General features: G+C 45.1%; 1 protein-coding gene across 3 annotated transcripts in view; it reads left to right on the forward strand.

Moving 5' to 3' along the window:
• Nucleotides 1–22,038, forward strand: part of FAM210A (family with sequence similarity 210 member A) — a 68,811-nt gene that overhangs the window by 10,116 nt on the left and 36,657 nt on the right. For all 3 annotated transcript variants that reach the window (XM_056521500.1, XM_056521502.1, XM_056521501.1), the window contains exon 3: nt 20,220–20,657. In XM_056521500.1, the coding sequence (XP_056377475.1) occupies nt 20,233–20,657 (425 nt within the window). In that variant the 5' untranslated portion in view covers nt 20,220–20,232. The remainder of the gene's footprint in view (nt 1–20,219; nt 20,658–22,038) is intronic.

The following is a 22,038-nucleotide window of genomic DNA, read 5'->3' on the forward strand; positions in this document are numbered from 1 at the left end:
TTCCAAAAGTTCAATGGCGCTCCTTCTCTTCTGAGTATTGTAGTTTGCCTGTGAGCACTTTACATCCACATATGGGGTATTTCCATTCTCAGAAGAAATGGAGTTACAAATTTTGGGAGGCTTTTTATCCTATTACCCCTTGTGAAAATGAAAAATTTGGGGTAACACCAGCATTTTAAGGAAAAAAATCTACCGTATTTATCGGCGTATAACACGCACTTTTTAGGCTAAAATTTTTAGCCTAAAGTCGATGTGCGTGTTATACGCCGATACACCCCCAGGAAAGGCAGGGGGAGAGAGGCCGTCGCTGCCCGCTTCTCTCCCCCTGCCTTTCCTGGGGGTCTAGAGCCCTGCTGCCGGCCCTTCTCTCCCCCCTGGCTATCGGCGCCGCTGCCCGTTCTGTCCCCCTGATGCGCCAACAGCCAGAGGGGAGAGAAGGGACAGCGGCACCCATTGCCGGCGCTGCTGCCCCGTTGCCTACCCCCATCCCCGGTGGCATAATTACCTGGGTCGGGTCCGCGCTGCTGCAGGCCTCCGGCGTGCGTAATTATGCCACCGGGGATGGGGGGAGGCAATGGGTGCCGCTGTCCCTTCTCTCCCCCTGGCTGTCGGCGCCGCTTCTCTCCCCCTGGCTATCGGCGCCGGCAGTGGGGCGCCGGCACCGATAGTCAGGGGGACAGAACGTGGAGCGGCACCGATAGCCAGGGAGAGAGAAGGGCCGGCAGCAGCGCTCTAGACCCCAGGAAAGGCAGGGGGAGAGAAGCGGGCAGCGACGGCCTCTCTCCCCCTGCCTTTCCTGGGGGTGTATGGGGGTATACACGCGCACACATGCACCCTCATTTTACCATGGATATTTGGGTAAAAAACTTTTTTTTACCCAAATATCCTTGGTAAAATGAGGGTGCGTGTTATAGGCCAGTGCGTGGTATACCCCGATAAATACGGTAATTTTTCGTTTTCACGTCCGACTTTAGTGGAAATTTGTCAAACACCTGTGGGGTGTTAAAGCTCACTGTACCTCTTGTTACGTTCCTTGAGGGGTGTAGTTTCCAAAATAGTATGCCATGTGTTTTTTTTTTTTTTTGTGGCACCATAGGGGCTTCTTAAATATGACATGCCCCCCCAAAAACCATTTCAGAAAAACTCACTCTCCAAAATCCCATTGTCGCTCCTTCCCTTCTGAGCTCTCTAGTGCACCCACAGAGCACTTGACATACACATGAGGTATTTCCTGACTCGAGAGAAATTGTGTTACAAATTTTAGGAAGATTTCTCTCCCTACCTCTTGTAAAAATTCAAAAACTGGGTCTACAAGAACATGCCAGTGTAAAAAATGAAGATTTTGAATTTTCTCCTTCAATTTGCTGCTATTCCTGTGAAACACCTAAAGGGTTAACACACTTACTGAATGTCATTTTTAATACTTTGAGGGGTGCAGTTTTTATAATGGGGTCTTCTATGGGGTATTTCTAATAAGAAGGCCCTTAAAATCCACTTCAAAACTGAACTGGTCCCTGAAAATTTTCGATTTAGAAAAATTGGAAAATTGCTGCTGAACTTTGAAACCCTCTGGTGTCTTCCAAAAGTAAAAAACATGCCAACTTTATGATGCAAACATAAAGTAGACATTTTGTATATGCGAATCAATATATAATTTATTTGGAATATTCATTTTTCTTATAAGCAGAGAGCTTCAAAGTTTACATTTTTTTTCTTTAAATGTCAATTTGTTTCATCAAATTTTGGAATTTTCACCAAGAAAAGATGCAAGTATCGATGACATTTTACAACTAACATAAAGTAGAATATGTCACGAAAAAACTATCTCGGGATCAGAATGAAAGGTAAAAGCATCCCAGAGTTATTAAAGGGGTAGTCCAGTGGTGAAAAACGTATCCCCTATCCTAAGGATAGGGGATAAGTTTGAGATCACGGGGGGGTCCGATCGCTGGGGCCCCCCACGATCTCTCTATACGGGGGCCAAGGCTCCCCGGCCAGATAGCAGGTGTTGACCACCACATGAAGTGGCGGCCGACACGCCCTTTCAATACATCGCTAAGGCAGAGCCGGAGATTGCCGAAGGGAGCGCTCCGGCTCTGCCATAGAGTTGTATTGAGGGGGTGTGTCGGACGCCGCTTCGGGCGGTGGTTGACACACCCCTTTCGCGCGGCCGCCTGGGCCCCGTACAGGAGATTGGGGGGGCGCCCAGGCAGCCGCGCGAAAGGGGGGCCCCATCGGTCGGACCCCCTGCGATCTGCAAATTATCCCCTATCCTTAGGATAGGGGATAAGTTGTTCACCACTTGTTCACCACTGGACGACTCCTTTTAATGCTTAAAGTGACAGTGGTCAGATGTGCAAAAAATGGCCGGGTCCTTAAGGGGTTAAATATAAGTAATTTACAAATCTGTTTAACTTTCTGGCACCAGTTCATTTAAAAGAAAAAAGTTTTCCACCGGAGTACCCCTTTAAGGACTTCCTCACCTTCTAAAAATCATAACTCTTTTTTTTATTTATATTTTTATCCACAAACGAGTATGAGGCTTGTTTTTAGCGTGACCAGTTGACCTTTGTAATGACATCATTCATGTTACCATAAAATGTATGGCACAACCAAAAATATACTATTTGGAGAAATTGAAACGAAAACCGCAATTTTGCTGATTTTGGAAGGTTTCGTTTTAACACTGTACAATTTACAGTAAAATGACATGTTTTCTTTATTCTGTGGGTCAATATGATAAAAATGATACCCATGATGACATAATTTTCTGTTATTGTACCGCTTAAAAAAAAATCTCAAACTTTTTAACCAAATTAGTAGATTTAACCCCTTAAGGACACAAGATGTACTGGAACGTCTTGTGTCCGCTCCCGATCTAGAACATGTGACCACGGGCCCGGCCTCTAACAACGGCCGGGACCCGTGGCTAATAGCACACGGCATTGATAGTGGTGCCGCGCGCTATTAACCCTTTAGACGCGGCGTTCAAAGTTGAACGCCGCGTCGAAAGTGAAAGTATGCCGGTTAGCTCAGTGGGCTGTTCGGGATAGCCGCGGCAAAATCGTCCCTACCAGCCTCCTCGCTGTCCGATCGCCGAATTACTGCTCAGTGCCTGAGATCCAGGCATGAGCAGTCAAGCGGCATAATCATCGATCACTGGTTTCTTATGAGAAACCAGTGATCAATGTAAAAGATCAGTGTGTGCAGTGTTATAGGTCCTATGGGAGCTATAACACTGCAAAAAAAAGTTTAAAAAAAGTGAATAAAGATTATTTAACCCCTTCCCTATTAAGTTTGAATCACCCCCCTTTTTCCATAAAAAAAAAAGTGTAAATAAAAATAAACATATATGGTATCGCCGTGTGCGGAAATGTCCGAATTATAAAAAATATAAATTCCCAAGTCCAAAATAGTGCATTTTTGGTCACTTTTTATATCATGAAAAAATGAATAAAAAGCGATCAATGAGTCCCATCAATGCAAAAATGGTACCGTTAAAAACTTCAAATCACGGCGCAAAAAATGAGCCCTAATACCGCCTCATACGCGAAAAAATAAAAAAGTAATAGGGGTCAGAAATGACAATTTTAAACGTATTAATTTTCCTGCATGTAGTTATGATTTTTTCCAGAAGTACGACAAAATCAAACCTATGTAAGTAGGGTATCATTTTAATCGTATGAACCTACAGAATAAAGATAAGGTGTCTTTTTTACCGAAAAATGTACTACGTAGAAACAGAAGCCCCCAAAAGTTACAAAACAGCGGGGGGTTTTTTCAATTTTGTCTCACAATGATTTTTTTTACCGTTTCACCGTAGATTTTTGGCCAAAATGACATCATTACAAAGTAGAATTGGTGGCGCAAAAAATAAGCCCTCATATGGATTTCTACCGTATATGCCAGCGTATAAGACAACTGGGCGTATAAGACGACCCCCAACTTTTACAGTTAAAATATAGAGCTTGGGATATACTTGCCATATAAGACTACCCCTCCTACCGCGATGTACAATACCTTGTAGTTCCCCCCCCCCCCCCCCCATATTAAGTAGGCAGTATAGTTCCTCCACATTGGGTAAGCAGTATAGTTCCTCCACATTAGGTCGGCAGCTCCCCCCCCCCACATTAGGTCGGCAGCTCCCCCCCCCCCCACATTAGGTCGGCAGCTCCCCCCCCCCCACATTAGGTCGGCAGCTCCCCCCCCCCCCACATTAGGTCGGCAGCTCCCCCCCCCCCCCCCCCCCCCCGCCCACATTAGGTCGGCAGCTCCCCCCCACATTTGGTCGGCAGCTCCCCCCACATTTGGTCGGCAGCTCCCCCCCCACATTAGGTCGGCTGCTCCCCCCCCCCCCCCACATTAGGTCGGCTGCTCCCCCCCCCCCCCCACATTAGGTCGGCTGCTCCCCCCCCCCCCCACATTAGGTCGGCAGCTCCCCCCCCCCCCCCCCCAATATTAGGTCAGCAGCTCCCATCCCCCCCCCCACATTAGGTCGGCAGCTCCCATCCCCCCCACATTAGGTCGGCAGCTCCCACCCCCACATTAGGTCGGCAGCTCCCCCCCTCCCCCCCCCCCACATTAGGTCGGCAGCTACCCCCCTCCCCCCCCCCCCCCCCACATTAGGTCGGCAGCTCCCCCCCCCCACATTAGGTCGGCAGATCCCCCCCACATTAGGTCGGCAGCTCCCCCTCCCACCAATAGTAGGCAGCTTCCCCCCCCCCCCCCTCCCCACCAAAATAGTAGGCAGTTCCCCCCACAGACATACAACTTTCAGCCATATAGAGTATGTATGGCTGGAGGCAGTATGTCTCTGTACTGCCCCCCACAGTGTTCCGGTTGCCGCTCCTCCAGCTCGGGGTCACAATCTACTGCTATGGCCTATGGACCATAGCAGCAGTCTCGGGACCGGAGGAGCGGTGATCGGAACACTGTAGATGACGTGCCGCCGGTCACTCACCAGGCCTCGGCCGCGCTCCTCGTCCTCCTGCGCCTCTATGATTATACGCACGGGACGTCACTGACGTCCCGTGGGTACAACCATAGAGAGGTGGAGAAGCGCAGGAGGACCGGAGGAGGACGCGCGGCGGGTGGGGAATGGTTAGTGACCCGCGGACATCCTTATGTTATAGAGGATGGTATTAACAGCTCTGTTTCTATCTTTGCAGATGACACCAAGCTTTGTAGCACGGTACAGTCTATAGAGGATGTGCATAAGTTACAAGATGACTTGGATAGACTAAGTGTCTGGGCATCCACTTGGCAAATGAGGTTCAATGTGGATAAATGTAAAGTTATGCATCTGGGTACTAATAACCTGCATGCGTCGTATGTCTTAGGGGGGATTAAACTGGCAGAGTCACTGGTAGAGAAGGATCTGGGTGTACTTGTAGATCACAGACTACAAAATAGCATGCAATGTCAGGCTGCTGCTTCCAAAGCCGGCAGGATATTGTCATGTATAAAAAGAGGCATGGACTCGAGGGGCAGGGACATAATACTCCCCCTTTATAAAGCATTGGTACGGCCTCACCTGGAATATGCTGTTCAGTTTTGGTCGCCTGTTCATAAAAGGGACACTGCGGAGTTGGAAAGGGTGCAGAGATGCCCAACTAAACTAATATGGGGCATGGAACATCTTAGCTATGAGGAGCGATTAAAGGAGTTACAATTGTTTAGTCTTGAGAAGAGACGTTTAAGGGGGGATATGATAAACGTATATAAGTATATAAATGGCCCATACAAAAAATATGGAGAAAAACTGTTCCAGGTTAAACCCCCCCAAAGGACGAGGGGGCACTCCCTCCGTCTGGAGAAGAAAAGGTTTAGTCTAAAGGGGCGGCACGCCTTCTTTACCGTGAGGACTGTGAATTTATGGAACGGTCTACCTCAGGAACTGGTCACAGCAGGAACAATTAACAGCTTTAAAACAGGATTAGATACATTCCTGGAACAAAATAACATTAATGCTTATGCAGAATTATAAAACTACATCCCTTTCCCTTATCCCCTTACATCCTTCCCTTCAATCCCCTGGTTGGACTTGATGGACGTATGTCTTTTTTCAACCATACTAACTATGTAACTATGTCCCGAAAAGGTTTTTTCGGGACACAGGATGTCCGGCATAGGAATACTTATGATTATCGGGTCGGCTCCTGTGTGCGGCTGCAGGCGGGGGCCGGCCAGAGCATGTAAAAACTAATTCATGTATACTAAAAACCAGGGTGCCTCCAGCTGTTGTGAAACTACAACTACCAGGATGCCCGGACAGCCTTTGCCGGTCCGGGCATGCTGGGAGTTGTAGTTTCACAACAGCTGGAGGCACCCTGGTTTTTAAGTATACAGTTATTAGTTTGTACATGCTCTGGCTGGCCCCCGCATGCAGCCGCACACAGGAGCCGGCCCGATAATCATAAGTATTCCTATGCCGGACGCCAATACCAGGCGTATAAGACGACCCCCAACTTTTCAGAAGAAAATTCAGGGTTAAAAAGTCATCTTATATGCCGGGATATACGGTAGGTGCAAAATTGAGAGTTATGATTTTTTAACGGCAAGGAGCAAAAAATGAAAATGCAAAATCGGAAAAAACCCCGGTCCCTCTATTTTGGCAACCTATAACTTTTAATTTTTCTGTATAAGCGGCGGTATGGGGCTAATTTTATGCGCCTTGATCTGTACTTTTTATTGAAACCACATTTGCATGGCATAAAACTTTTTAATTCTTTTTTTTCCGGAATATGATGTGACAAAAAAAGCAGCAATTTTCACCTCATCAGCACCACACATGAGATTTCCCCCAATGATCCTAATTGAACAAGAAGCACAAAAAGGTTAAAGGCCCCTCCACAGACAACCCCCTCAGTGTTACCTGTTCCTTTGGGAAGCATTGAGGTTTTACTTCCTGGTCCTAGGGCTGGTGGCAGGATCGGTGTTGGACCAAGCCAGGTGGTGGAGTTCGGCTCCCTGGGATTCCCCCTTTGTATATACTGCTCCGGGTCATGCGTTTCTCATGGTGTGCCTCTCCGGACCCTCTTTTGTGCCAGACCTCGGGCGCACGCGTGTGTGTCCCCTGGTCTTTTCTGGTCTCCAGCGGTTCTAGCTCCTGCGTGTGACGTCACACTATGTGCGGGATACTGGGATTGCCAGGGACTGGAAGTGCCACCTCCACAAGCGGCTGGATTTTTGAAAAATCAATGCTGGAGGCGGCGCTGCATGCGGACGCCACAGGAAAGGCACCCAATTCAAATCAGCTGGGCTATATAAAGGTAAGACCTCCATATCCTTACTGTCTATTGTCAGAATGGAGGCTGCTGCTTCAATCCGCTCTGATTCTGTGGAGCAGGGGAAGTCTATCAGCTCAGTAAGAATCTGACCCCTTAGGTTTTCATTTACTTAAAGGGGTTGTGCGTTGCCCTGCAGTTCGGAGCTCCGCTCATAGCGTCCGGAAGTTCATTACTCCGAACGCTGTGTGCGGACTTCCGTGTTCGCAGCCGCCGGGCGTGATGTCACGCCCGGCCCCTTCGTGACGTCTCGCCCGCCCCCTCTACCAAAGTCTATGGGAAGGGGGGTGACAGCGGTCGCGCCCCCTTCCCTTCGACTTTCGTTGAGGGGGCGGGCGAGACGTCACGAAGGGGCCGAGCGTGACATCACGCCCGGCGGCTGCGAACACGGAAGCCCGCACACAGCGTTCGGAGTAATGAACTTCCGGACGCTGTGAGCGGAGCTCCGAATTGCAGGGCAGCGCACAACCCCTTTTAAGGATGTTTTTTTTTTTTCTTTCTTCATGGGTGTTCCTTCTCTTCTTTCAGGGAGACAAGGAGACCCCGAAAAACCTACTAAGGCCAAGCATAAGGAATGTGCTGTATGTTTTAAAAAGTTACCTGAAGGGCACCTGAAACCCCTATGTAATTCTTGCACTGCCAGGATTGTTCAGCAGGAGACTCCATCGTTTGTAGACTAATTAAGATCTATGATCATTCAACAGGTCCAGGTCTCTGTGGAAGCTGCCCTGCCTATGCAAACTATTTGTGATCCTCCTCCTGATAAAAAAAAAAATCTAAGCCAGCCATTCATGTGGACTCTGATTCAGATTCTGAAGTGAATATTTTGTCTTCTAACTTGAATTCGGAAGAAGTTGTTCCCTCTACTTCCAAAAAATTTGAAGATAAAAGATATTATTTCTCGGCTGAAGATACAGATATAATTTTGGGTGCAGTAAAAAGTACTATGAATATAGAGGATCCCCCATTTACCCTTTCAGTACAAGATGAGATGTTTGCAGGTTTAACCCCTTAAGGACACATGACGTTCTCATACGTCTCCATTTCCGAGTCCTTAAGGACACATGACGTATGAGAACGTCATGTGTTTTACCGGCCCCCCGCAACCATCTGGAGCGGAGCCGGTCCCCGATGCCTGCTGAAATCGTTCAGCAGGCATCGGGGCATATCGCCCAGGGGGGTCATTATGACCCCCCATGTCGGCGATGGCCGCAGATCGCTGGACAATTCAGTCCAGCGATCTGCGGCGGATTCCGGGTCAATCGGGTCTCCAGTGACCCGATGACCCGGAATTATTGGCTGATCGGGGCCGTCAGAGACGGCCCCGATCAGCCAGAGCCAGCAGGGGTGAGGTGGCACTGGTGCCACCTCACGATCGCCCTGATTCGTCGGCCGGATTACCGGCCGACCAATCAGGGCGCCTGCTGCGGGTGTCACTCCCGCAACCCGCTCCGCCCCTCTTCCGGAGGACGTGAGCGGGTGCGGGACGTGCACCCCAGGTGCTGGGGACCCCGATCCCCGGCGCCCCTGTTGGGATCGGGGCCCCAGGAGCGACGGCCGCGGCGGAGACGACGAGGGACTGACCTGTGCGGCGAGGATCGTTGGAGGTGAGTGACAGCCTCCTGCTGTTGCTTAGCAACAGCTCCCAGCATGCAAAAAGGGCATGCTGGGAGCTGTAGTTATGCAACAGCAGGAGGCAGACCACCACAACTCCCAGCATGCCCTTATGGGCATGCTGGGACTTGTAGTTTTGCAACAGCTGGAGGCACATTCTTTCTATGGAAAAGTGTACCTTCAGCTGTTGTGTAACTACAACTCCCAGCTTGCACAATCAGCTAAAGTGCATGCTGGGAGTTGTAGTGGTGCATCTGGTGGTTGCATAACTACAACTCCCAGCATGCCCGTTGGCTGTCGGTGACTGCTGAGAGTTGTAGTTTTGCAACAGCTGAAGGCACACTGAGTTAAGTAGTAAACCAGTGTATCTCCAGCTGTTGCATAACTACAATCCCCAGCATCCCCAGCCAAAGTAGTATGCCTCCAGCTGTTGCATAACTACAACACCCAGCATGCCCTTCCGCTGTCCGTACATGCTGGGGGTTGTAGCTTTTGCAACAGCTGAAGGCACACTGGTTGCAAAACACTGAGTTTGTTACCAAACTCGGTGTTTCACAACCAGTGTGCCTCCAGCTGTTGCAAAACTACAACTCCCAGCATGCACTGATAGACCGTACATGCTGGGAGTTGTAGTTTTGCAACAGCTGGATGTTCCCCCCCCCAATGTGAACGTACAGGGTACACTCACATGGGCGGAGGATTACAGTTAGTATCCGGCTGCAAGTTTGAGGTGCGGCAAAATTTCTGCCGCAGCTCATACTGCCAGCGAGAAACTACTGTGAACCCCCCGCCCGTGTGACTGTACCCTAAAAACACTACACTACACTAACACAAAATAAAATAAAAAGTAAAAAACACTACATATACACATACCCCTACACAGCCCCCCTCCCCAATAAAAATAAAAAACGTCTGGTACGCCACTGTTTCCAGAACGGAGCCTCCAGCGGTTGCAAAACTACAACTCCCAGCATGCACTGATAGACTGTACATGCTGGGAGTTGTAGTTTTGCAACAGCTGGATGTTCCCCCCCCCCCAATGTGAACGTACAGGGTACACTCACATGGGCGGAGGATTACAGTAAGTATCCGGCTGCAAGTTTGAGCTGCGTCAAATTTTCTGCCGTAGCTCAAACTGCCAGCGAGAAACTACTGTGAACCCCCGCCCGTGCGACTGTACCCTAAAAACACTACACTACACTAACACAAAATAAAATAAAAAGTAAAAAACACTACACATACCCCTATACAACCCCCCTCCCCAATAAAAATGAAAAACGTCTGGTACGCCACTGTTTCCAAAACGGAGCCTCCAGCTGTTGCAAAACAACTACTCCCAGTATTGCCAGATAGCCGTTGACTGTCCAGGCATGCTGGGAGTTTTACAACAGCTGGAGGCCCCCTGTTTGGGAATCACTGGCGTAGAATACCCCTATGTCCACCCCTATGCAAGTCCCTAATTTAGGCCTCAAATGCGCATGGCGCTCTCACTTTGGAGCCCTGTCGTATTTCAAGGCAACAGTTTAGGGCCACATATGGGGTATCGCCGTACTCGGGAGAAATTGGGCTTCAAATTTTGGGGGGTATTTTCTGCTATTACCCTTTTAAAAAATGTAAAATTTTTGGGAAAACAAGCATTTTAGGTAAAAAATAATTTTTTTTTTTTACATATGCAAAAGTCGTGAAACACCTGTAGGGCATTAAGGTTCACGTTACCCCTTGTTACGTTCCCCGAGGGGTCTAGTTTCCAAAATGGTATGCCATGTGTTTTTTTTTTGCTGTTCTGGCACCATAGGGGCTTCCTAAATGCGGCATGCCCCCAGAGCAAAATTTGCTTTCAAAAAGCCAAATGTGACTCCTTCTCTTCTGAGACCTGTAGTGCGCCAGCAGAGCACTTTTCACCCCCATATGGGGTGTTTTCTGTATCGGGAGAAATTGGGCTTCAAATTTTGGGGGGTATTTTCTGCTATTACCCTTTTTAAAAATGTAAAATTTTTGGGAAACCAAGCATTTTAGGTAAAAAAAATATATATTTTTTTTACATATGCAAAAGTCGTGAATCACCTGTAGGGTATTAAGGTTCACTTTACCCCTTGTTAAGTTCCCTGAGGGGTCTAGTTTCCAAAATGGTATGCCATGTGTTTTTTTTTTGCTGTCCTGGCACCATAGGGGCTTCCTAAATGCGGCATGCCCCCCAAAAACCATTTGTCGCTCCTTCCCTTCTGAGCCCTCTACTGCGCCCGCCGAACAATTAACATAGACATATGAGGTATGTGCTTACTCGAGAGAAATTGGGTTTCAAATACAAGTAAAAATTTTTTCCTTTTTATCCCTTGCAAAAATTCAAAAATTGGGTCTACAAGAACATGCGAGTGTAAAAAATGAAGATTTTGAATTTTCTCCTTCACTTTGCTGCTATTCCTGTGAAACACCTAAAGGGTTAATACACTTACTGAATGTTTTTTTGAATACTTTAGGGGGTGTAGTTTTCATAATGGGGTGTTTTATGGGGTATTTCTAATATGAAGACCCTTCAAATCCACTTCAAAACTGAACTGGTCCCTGAAAAATAGTGAGTTTGAAAATTTTGTGAAAAATTTCAAAATTGCTACTGAACTTTGAAGCCCTATGGTGTCTTCCAAAAGTAAAAACTCATAAATTTTATGATGCAAACATAAAGTAGACATATTGTATATGTGAACCCAAAAAAAATATATTTTGAATATCCATTTTCCTTACAAGCAGAGAGCTTCAAAGTTAGAAAAATGCAAAATTTTCATTTTTTTCATCAAATTTTGGGATTTTTCACCAAGAAAGGATGCAAGTTACCATAAAATTTTACCACTAAGTTAAAGTAGAATATGTCACGAAAAAACAATCTCGGAATCAGAATGATAACTAAAAGCATTCCAGAGTTATTAATGTTTAAAGTGACAGTGGTCAGAATTGCAAAAAACGCTCCGGTCCTTAAGGTATAAAATGGCCTGGTCCTTAAGGGGTTAAAGCCTACAAAACCTAGTGTGTTCACTATTCATGAGAATCTTGAAAGTTTAATCTTGGATGAATGGAAAGATCCTGATAGAAGACTTATGATCGCTAAAGAATTTAGAGCAAGGTTCCCATTCAATAGTGAGAACACGGATTTGTAGAATGAAGCCCCTAATATAGATATTAAGGTGGCTAAAGTAGTCGAAAAGACATCCCTCCCATTTGAGGATGCTTCAAAATTAGGAAGAAGTAAGGATTACGTAGCAATAATTGGGATGCCTCTTCTTCACTTTTAAATTGTAATATAGCAGCCACAAGCGTTGCAAGATCTTAGTTTTTTCTTGAAAAATTTCAGGGGTGCCAACATTTACGGCCATGACTGTAACTACCATCAGAAATGCAGTGTCCCAGTTAGATTCCATGACCTCGTGCATTCCTTTGTTCTTCCAATTTTCAGGAACTGAAAGCTGTGTTCAAAGCTTTGAAGGCATCAGAACATCTCATTCAGAGACATCATGTGAAGATTTACACCGACCACGCTACCACTATAGCTTTTTTTAAACCACTAAGGGGGAACAAGGCACATATTCCTGCAAGTGCTGACAGAAAAAAATCTTTTTTTTTGGGCAAAAGACAGGATATTGTCAATTTCTGCTATACATCTCAAAGTAAGCAAAAATGTCCAGGCAGATTACCTAAGCTGTCACCAGATCAGTCCAGGAGAATGGGAACTCAATCCTCAAGTATTTCAGGAGCAGGTCTGGAAGTGGGGATTACTAGAAGTGGATCTTTTCTCCACTTGGAAAAATCGGTAGGTAAACAATTTATTTTCACTATTTCCTGGCGACCTCAAGAGTAGATGCTCTTCAACAAAGTTGGAACTTCAAGACAGCTTATGCATTTCCTCCATTGCCTCTGATCAGCAAGACTCTGCATAAAATTCGTGTGGAGAAAGCCATATTCATAGCTCCAAAGTGGCCCAAAAGGGGGTGGTTCATCCTTGTTCAAAAACTCTGTGGATCATCCATATCCTCTTTCCCTAAGAGAAGATCTCCTGTTGCAGGGCCCAATATTCTTCAAGGGTCTAACAAATCTGCAGTTCACAGCCTGGCTTTTGAGCGGTCAATCCTAAGTCAGAAAGTTCTCTCACATAAAGTCATTGATACCCTGTTAAAAAAAAAAAAAAAGAAATCTACAACCTCTGCCATTTATGGGAAGAAATGTCTCTTGGTGGGATTCCAGTCCTCAGTATCCCTCAAACCCTAATATCTTTCAAATCCTTGATTTTCTTCAAGACGGACTTGACAAAGGTTTAGCCATCAGTGCATTAAAAGTACAAACAGCAGCTTTGTGATGCTTTGCTGACTCGGGTGTTACAGACCATAAATTGATAAAGAGATTCTTAAATGCAGTGGCAAGATTAAAACCCAGAATAACTAACCTCTCGGCACCTTGGGATCTAAATTTAGTCCTTACAAGTCTTATTAAAGAACCCTTTGAACCACTTCTAATTTCTTCCTTGAAATTCCTTACCTGGAAAGTGGTCTTCTTGACAGCCATCATGTCAGCAAGACGGGTGAGTGAGATTCAAGCATTATCTATTAAAGAACCTTATTTACTTATACTTGAAGACAGAATTATTCTGAAACTAAATCCAGCTTTCTTACCGAAATTAGTATCAGACTTCCACAGGTCCCAAGACATCATTATACCTACCTTTTGTAGTTCTCCAAAAAAAGAGGAAGTTTTTCATTCCTTGGATGTGAGAAGAACTATTATCCTTTTACTTATATCAAACCAAAGATTGAAGGAAAGACTTAAATCTTTGTTCAGTTCCAGGGCCCTAACAAAGGGAAAAAAAGCTTCTAAAGCCTCAATTGCCAGATGGGTGAAGTCAACTATTTCTGAAGCCTATAGAAGATAAGGAAGTCAAGTTCCGGAACATCTCAAGGCTCATTCAACCAAAGTGATGGCGGTCTCCTGGGCTGATAAGTCTTCTGCCTCATTAGAGCAGATTTTTGCAGAGCAGTGACTTTGTCTACCCCTCACACCTTCTTTAAACGTTACTAACTGAATGTAGCCTTGTCTCAAGATTTCGGGAAAGTGCTGCAAGTGGTAGTCCCTCCCTATATGTCGTTTCTCTGGTATGTCTCATGTGGTGCTGATGTGGTGATGAGGTGAAAAATGGGAATTATGACTTATCAATAATTCTGTTTTGCTTGAATCATCACATCAGCACCCTTTTAATCCCTCCCTAAGTTGTGTATGTATATGATATATATAAAGATATATATACTCAGGGGTGTGGAAATTTTATAAAAAACTACTTGTCCACGGGACTAAAATGGAGCAAAATCTACTTGTCCCTCATGACGATCTACTTGTCCGGGCCAATTTTCGCTTTTACGCTCTAATTTTTTCCTCCTCGCCCTATAATAGCCATAATTACCTACTATAATGATACCTTTTAATTTTTCAATAACATATTCTCTGAACCAAAAAATATATATATATTAAGGGAAGTGATATTGAAATAGTAAAAGATAATTTTGCAGATTTGGTGGTTTTCTTTTCTGCGCCATTTACCTTGTGGTTGAGGTAACATGTTAGTTTTATACTTTAGGCGCCTGATTATAGCGATACCAGATTTGTATCGTTTACGTCATGTTTTACTAATTCTGAACGTTTTCTAATTTTTTTAATTGCCATTTTTTAACCCCTGTAGCTTTATTTTTTTTTTCCCGCATACCAGGCTGTATGAGGGCTCATGTTTTGCGCCATAATCTGTTTTCTGTATCGGTCCCATCTTGGTATTGATCTGACTTTTTAATCGCTTTTTAACTTTTTTTTATGGGATATTATAAAAATTGCAAGTCTGTGGTTTGGTATTTTTATTACATTTACCGTACGGGATACATAATGTTATATTTTAATAGGTTGTACAATTACGCACAAAGCGATACCAAATATGTTTATTTTTATTATGTTTGCATGTTTGTATATAGGAAAAGGGGGTGATTTGAACTTTTAACATGGAAGGGGTTAATGCAGCGGTCTTCAAACTGTGGCCCTCCAGATGTTGCAAAACTACAACTCCCAGCATGCCCGGACAGTCCTGGCATGCTGGGAATTGTAGTTTTGTAACATCTGGAGGGGCACAGTTTGAAGACCACTGGGTTAATGTGTCTTTCAAACTTTTATTAAAACTTTTTTTTTTTTTTTTTTTTTTTTTACACTTTATTACACTTATAGGAGGAATCATTAGATTCCTCATACAGATGAATAGATTCTATTGAACTCTATTAATCTGTGTGCTCTGTGGTCCATTGATAGAGCCTGGTCCAGCCAGGATTTATCAATGACAGAGCCGGGACAGGAGGAAGCAGAGGTAAGTCCTCCGGCTACCTCTATAGTGGATCTCCCCCCTGCGATCGCGCTGCGGGGGGGGGGGGGGGGGCGATCCACCCCACTAGCCCACCAGGGAGCATTCACATCTCCCTTTAGATGCCGCTGTCAGCTTTGACAGCGGTGATCTAAAGGGTTAATAGCCAGCCGTGGCGATCACCGCATGCTGGCTATTAGCGGCGGCCCCCGGCTACTGAAAACAGCCGGGGGCTGCAGAGTATGGAGCGGCCAGGAATCCCGAGCCCGCTCCATACAGACTGCAGATCGCCACCGCACTTGTCAGGTCCGGCCCTGCTTGCCCGAAGCCGGGCTAAGGGCCGGACAATTTCACCTGCTCGGCGCCCAAAACTGTTTGTCGGGCCTCGGGCGATAGGAATTCCAAATCCCTGTGGGGAGCCCCACCTGATGATGAGATAGGGGTTCCCAATAGGTGTACAGGTCCCCAGATATATATGACCCCTAGGGCAGGGCGGTTTACCTGTTCATACTGAATAATGGTAATTTTATTTATAAAATTTTCACCGCCCGCACATAAGGATAATGGGGCATCTTCTATGTGCTGGGACCTGTGTGTCACAGTGGGGGAGTGAGCTGTGACACTCTGTGCAGCCAGTATACCGCTGTTTCTCCAACCAGGGAGCCTCTAGCTGTTGCAAAACTACAACTCCCAGCATGCCCAGACAGCCATTGGCTGTCCGAGCATGCTGGGAGTTGTAGTTTTGCAACTGCTGGAGGCACCACCTGGTTGGGAAACACTGTGCAGACAGTATACCGCTGTTTCTCCAACCAGGAAGCCTCCAGCTGTTGCAAAACTACAACTCCCTGCATGCTCGGACAGCCAATGGCTGTCTGGGCATGCTGGGAGTTGTAGTTTTCCAACAGCTGGAGCCCCACCTGATAAAGAGATAGGGGTTCCCAATTGATGTACAGGCCCCCAGATATACATGATCACCTAGGTAGGGTTCCTATTTAAACAATTATACCCCCTTAAAAATATCTCTATGGACGTTTTACACTTACTGCTGCCTGTAAAGATCGCAGGACCTTGCCGGGGGATGCGCGATGCGCGGGCCGGGGGATGCGCGATGCGCGGGCCAGGGGATGCGCGGGCCAGGGGATGCGCGATGCACAATGCGCGGGCCGGGGAATGCACGATGAGCACGTCAAGTGACGTCATCCCAGGCGCCGCACGGGACGTCAGCGTCACGCCGCTGCCTATGCGTCCCGGCGTCCTGCGCTTCCTATAACGTCACGGATAGTGCACACCGCTTCAGGAAGGAGGCCGCAGGTACAATACACACGCTGCACACACATTTAAAATTCTTCCGGCATTTAGCGCTGCTTGCCCGAAGCCGGGCTAAATGCTGGAAGAATCCACCTGCCCGGTGCTCAAAACTGCATGTCCCGGGCGTCGGGCTATATAATTTCCACATCCCTGATACTACTTAGTAATTTGTAAACACTGATGGTTTGTCTGGGGAGGGGCCTTCTAACCTCTTTGTGCTTCCTGTTCCTTTAGGATCATTGGGGGCAATCTCGTGTGGTGCTGATGTGATGATTCAAGAAAACAGAATTATCAGTAAATCATAATACTCATTTTTGGATTTTTTATTTTTATATACGTTTACGCCGCTCACCGTAAAGGACCATTAACATTATATTTGATCGTTAGGACATTTACGTACCCGGCTATACCAAATATGTTTTATTTTTTTACACTTTTTGGGGGTAAAATGGGGGAAAAAGGGGCAATTTACATTTTTATTGGGGGAGGGGATTTTTCAATTTTTTTTCCTTTTTTATTTTTTCCCTTTTTAAAAAAAAAACTTTTTTTTTACACTTTTTATTTCCCCATAGGTGACTATTTATAGCAATCACTTGATTGCCAATACTGTTCAGTGCTATGCATAGGGCATAGCACTGATCAGTTTTATCGGCGATGATCTGCTCTGGTCTGCTCGATCTCAGACCAGAGAAGAAGACCCTGGGAGATGGACAGAGGAAGGTAAGGGGACCTCCGGCCGCCATGCTGGATGATCGGATCCCTGTGGCAGCGATGCGGGCGATCTGATTATCCATTTTTCTGACCGCAGTGCCGCAGATGCCGTGATCAATACAGGGGTTAATGGCGGACATAAGCGCAATCGCTCATGTCGGCCATTTCCAGCGGGTCCCTGGCTGATAGCAGCCGGGACCTGCCTTGCATGATGCGAGCACCACCCTGTTGCTCGCGATCATGTGCAGGACGTAAATGTATATCTTGGTGCGATAAGTACCACCTCACCAGGACGTACCTTTACGTCCTGTTTCGTTAAGGGGTTAAAGGGGCTTTTCTGGTGGTAAACTTTTTACCAGTAATGTCCCCAGACTGCCGAATAAAATCTTTAACTTGCCTTCCTCTGCCCCCTCCCGAGCAGCAGGTAGAAAGTGGGACCCAGGCCTGTTACATGACACTGCACTCAGCATATTACCAGCTAAGCGGGACATTGCTGCGGTCGACGATAAGCTGACTGCAGTGTGACACGTTGTGCTCCAGACTGTGGAAGAAGACTGGCCCAAAGACAGAAGACCGATATCAATGCACCAGGGGAACAGTGGAAGTGGTGGAGTCTGTTATTTAACTTTTTTCAGCCCAGGCACAATGGATGGATAAAAAGTTTCAGCGGAGTTCTCCTTTAACCTGTCATAGCCACGGCCGGGACCACTGGCTAATAGCGAAATGACTAACCCTTTAGACGTGCGCAAAGTTGAACGCCGCGTCTAAAGTGAAAGTAAAACGATGCCGGTTAGTTCAGGGGGCTGTTTGGGATGTCCGCGGTGAAATCGCGGCATCCCGAACAGCTCAGACACAGCAGAAGGGTCCCTTACCTTGCCTCCTGGTGTCCGATCGCCGAATGACTGCTCAGTGCCTGAGATCTAGGCATGAGCAGTCAAGTGGCATAATCATTGATCAATGGTTTCCTATGAGAAACCATTGAACAATGTAAAAGATCAGTGTGTGCAGTGTTATAGTCCCCTATGGGAGCTATAACATTGCAAAAAAAAAAGTGAATAAAGATCATTTAACCCCTTCCCTAATAAAAGTTTGAAGCGCCCCCCTTTTCCCATAAAAAAAAAGTGTAAATAAAAATAAACATGTAGTATCGCCGTGTGCGGAAATGTCCGAATTATAAAAATATATCATTAATTAAACCGCACGGTCAATGGCGTACGTGCAAAAAAATTCAAAGTCCAAAATTGTGTATTTTTGGTCACTTTTTAAATCATGAAAAAATGAATAAAAAGCTATCAATAAGTCCGATCAATACAAAAATGGCACCGCTAAAAACTTCAAATCACGGCGCAAAAAATGAGCCCTCATACCACCCCGTACGCAGAAAAATAAAGTTATAGGGGTCAGAAGATGACAATTTTAAACATATACATTTTCCTGCATGTAGTTATGATTTTTTCCAGAAGTACAACAAAATCAAACCTATATAAGTAGGATATCATTTTAATCGTATGGACGTATAGAGTAAAGAGAAGGCATAATTTTTACCGAAAAATTTACTGTGTAGAAACGGAAGGCCCCAAATGTTACAAAATAGCGTTTTTGTTTTTTTTTTTGTTTTTTTTTCAATTTTGTCTCACAACGATTTTTTTTTTTCCGTTTCGCCGTAGATTTTTGGGTAAAATTACATTACAAAGTAGAATTGGTTGCTCAAAAAATAAGCCATCATATGGATTTTTGGGTGCAAAATTGAGAGTTATGATTTTTTAAAGGTAAGGAGGAAAAAATGAAAATGCAAAAACTGAAACCCCCCCCGGTCCTTAAGGGGTTAATAACAGGTTTACATGGACTTTATGGCAGCAGTGGTTCTTCTGTGACATTAAGGGAGTATAAAACAGTCTCTAAGCAGTTATCAACAAAAAAAATATAAAAAAAAAGGGCAGAAATTTACTTAGTCTCTGACAACCATTCATCTGAAGGGATCAAAAATGTAGATCAAGATGAGTTGAGTGTAAGCTTAGATTCTTTCAGGTCATTGTCCAGAAGTGGGACCTTCCTCTGGTAGACCTTTTTGCCTCCCAGTAAAACTTCCAGCATACAGTCTCATGCAAATGACATTGCTCCCCAAAATATACTGTCCCACATAATATCATCGCTGTACCTCTAGCCGCCTCCAACACACAGTTTTATCATGCAAATAACATTACTCCCATTAATTTGCATAGCATTACTTTGGCTTTAAAGGGGTACTCTGCTGCTCAACGTTTGGAACAAACTGTTCCGAACGCTGGAGCCGGGAGCTCGTAACGTCATAGCCCCGCCCCCATGATGCCACGCCCCACCCCCTCAATGCAAGTCTATGGGAGGGGGCGTGACGTCACAAGCTCTCGGCTCCAGCGTTCTGAACAGTTTGTTCCAAACGCTGAGCAGCAGAGTACCCCTTTTAAAGCATTACTGTAGTTAAAAAAAAAAAAACATTTGACAGAAGTATTATTAGTTAGGATCTCAGTACAAAGACCCCCACTGATCTCCAGATATAGCTGGGAAAAACAAAGTTCCCTCCCTGGCCCTGTGTCCAGTCGATCTGATTGCAGAATTCGTCCTTCATAGACTTATATTGGGGTCCGTCTACTTTAATAAGACGAAAGCCTCCCCTAGATAGATCCAGAGATCACTGGGGGTCTCTGCGTGACTTATCAGATTTATTTATTATTATTATTTTTTTTTTTTTATTAACCACAATACTCTAATATCTTTGTACAGGTAAATTAATGGATTAGTGGTACTATTTTCTTACTATTTAGCAGTAGAATATGTACTATGTGTTCCTTCCGTGATTGTTCCTTTTACTGCCCTGAGGGATACCACCATGTCTTTCTTCAAGCTGCACGTGTTGGCTTTTATCTGTACATTTTCCTTTCTTTTCCACATAGGCTTGATGTCATCATGTACACGCTGAGGACTTTTTATCTTAGATGTTATTCCAGTATAAAATCCATTTCCACTTTAACCTCACAAGCATGTAGACAACAGCAAAGATGCCTGATCTCGCCAAGGACTGGATGCCAGGTTTTAATACTTCATGGACAAAATCAGTGCTTCCATTCAGCCCCTAAATATGATTCATCACAAGATAAAGGAGGCCACCAGATTCCTTCTCCTGCTACCAGTAATCCTGTGAAGAGTGACCAGACCAGCTCTGCAGCTGATGTGCCTGTTAATGTAGATGACACAGATCCTTTACAAGACAAGTCCATAGGTCTTGTGCAGAGGTTTAAAAAGACTTTTAAGCAGTATGGGAAAGTGATGGTCACAGTCCATGTGCTGACGTCCAGTGCATGGCTCGGAACCTTTTACTTTGCAGCCGTGAAGTAAGTAGTTGCAGTGAAATATTTTATTTTATTGACTTTTGCATTGGCTACTCTGTAATATGGCGCAGAACTGAATAAATTCAAGAACGGTACACCAAAAAATGTCTCTTGGTGCCTAACCTTTTTAGTTTTTAATTTTATTTATTATTATTATATATTTTTTTGTGAATGCTGTGGTTGCATAGTTAGTATGGTTGAATTAAAAGACAATCCGGTGATGGGCAGAAGTGTAATGAGTCAGGGAGTGTATATGAGGCATACGTGCCCCTCACCAGTCACACCCTTAACTGTATAATTCCACCCATTACCTAATATTCAGTCCGATTATTAAAATTGAGTTCACGCACATCTGTCTAATTCCCTAAATTGTCAAACAAATTATAAACCCTCATATCTCAGAACTGGAGGGCGTATCAAGAAACTTTAAACCCAGAGGACACGAAACATACATGTATGTCACTGTGCCCTGGTACTCACGTGTATGTCTCCCTACACCAGTGTTTCCCAACCAGGCTACCTCCAGGTTTTGCAAAACTACAACTCCCAGCATGCCTGGACAGCCAAAGGCTGTCCAGTCATGCTAGGAGTTGTAGTTCTGCAACATCTGGAGGCACCCTGGTTGGGAAAAACTGCCCTACACTGTGATTGTAACAAGCAGACTACTGTTAGCAATAGATTGCTATAAATAGTCCCATATGAAGAGTTAAAAAAATGTAAAAGAAAATAAAAAGTGAATAAGCCCCTCCCTCAATAAAATCGCCCTTTTTTCCATTTTACTAATACATTTTTTATATATATATATATTTTGTATCGCTGCATGTGGAAATATTCAAAGTATTGAAATATATAAAATAAACATACGCTGATAAGTTTAAATGGAAAAAAAAATACCAAAGTTCAAAATTTGTTGCTTTTTGGTAACATCACATCCCAAAATTTTTTAATTAAAACCAAAAAAAGTTACATACGTGCAAAAGTGGTACCAAGTTGTAGTAAAGATGACGGCGCAAAACATGAGCTCTCATACAGCCCAGTATAAGAAAGTTAGGCAGTAAGAAGGGGACAATTTTAAACCTAGTTTTACAAAATGTTTTTTGTTTTTTTTTTGTTTAAAAAAAAAAAAAAAAAATAGCAGTACAATAATAGAAAGGCATATGTAAAGATAGGTATCGTATTAAAGGGGTTATCCGTCCAGACATCTTATCCCCTATCCAAAGGATAGGGGATTAGATGTCTGATCATGGGGGGCCCACCGGTGGGACCCCCCACGATCTCCGTGCAGCACCCGCATTCTATGCGGGGCTGCGTCTCCAGTCTCGGCAAGCTTTGTTTCCGGGACTAGAGACGTGGTGTAATGCCACACCCCCTCGTGATATCACGC

This window comes from Hyla sarda, chromosome 5, assembly GCF_029499605.1.
Source record: "Hyla sarda isolate aHylSar1 chromosome 5, aHylSar1.hap1, whole genome shotgun sequence".
In the NCBI taxonomy this organism is placed as follows: Eukaryota; Metazoa; Chordata; class Amphibia; order Anura; family Hylidae; genus Hyla; species Hyla sarda.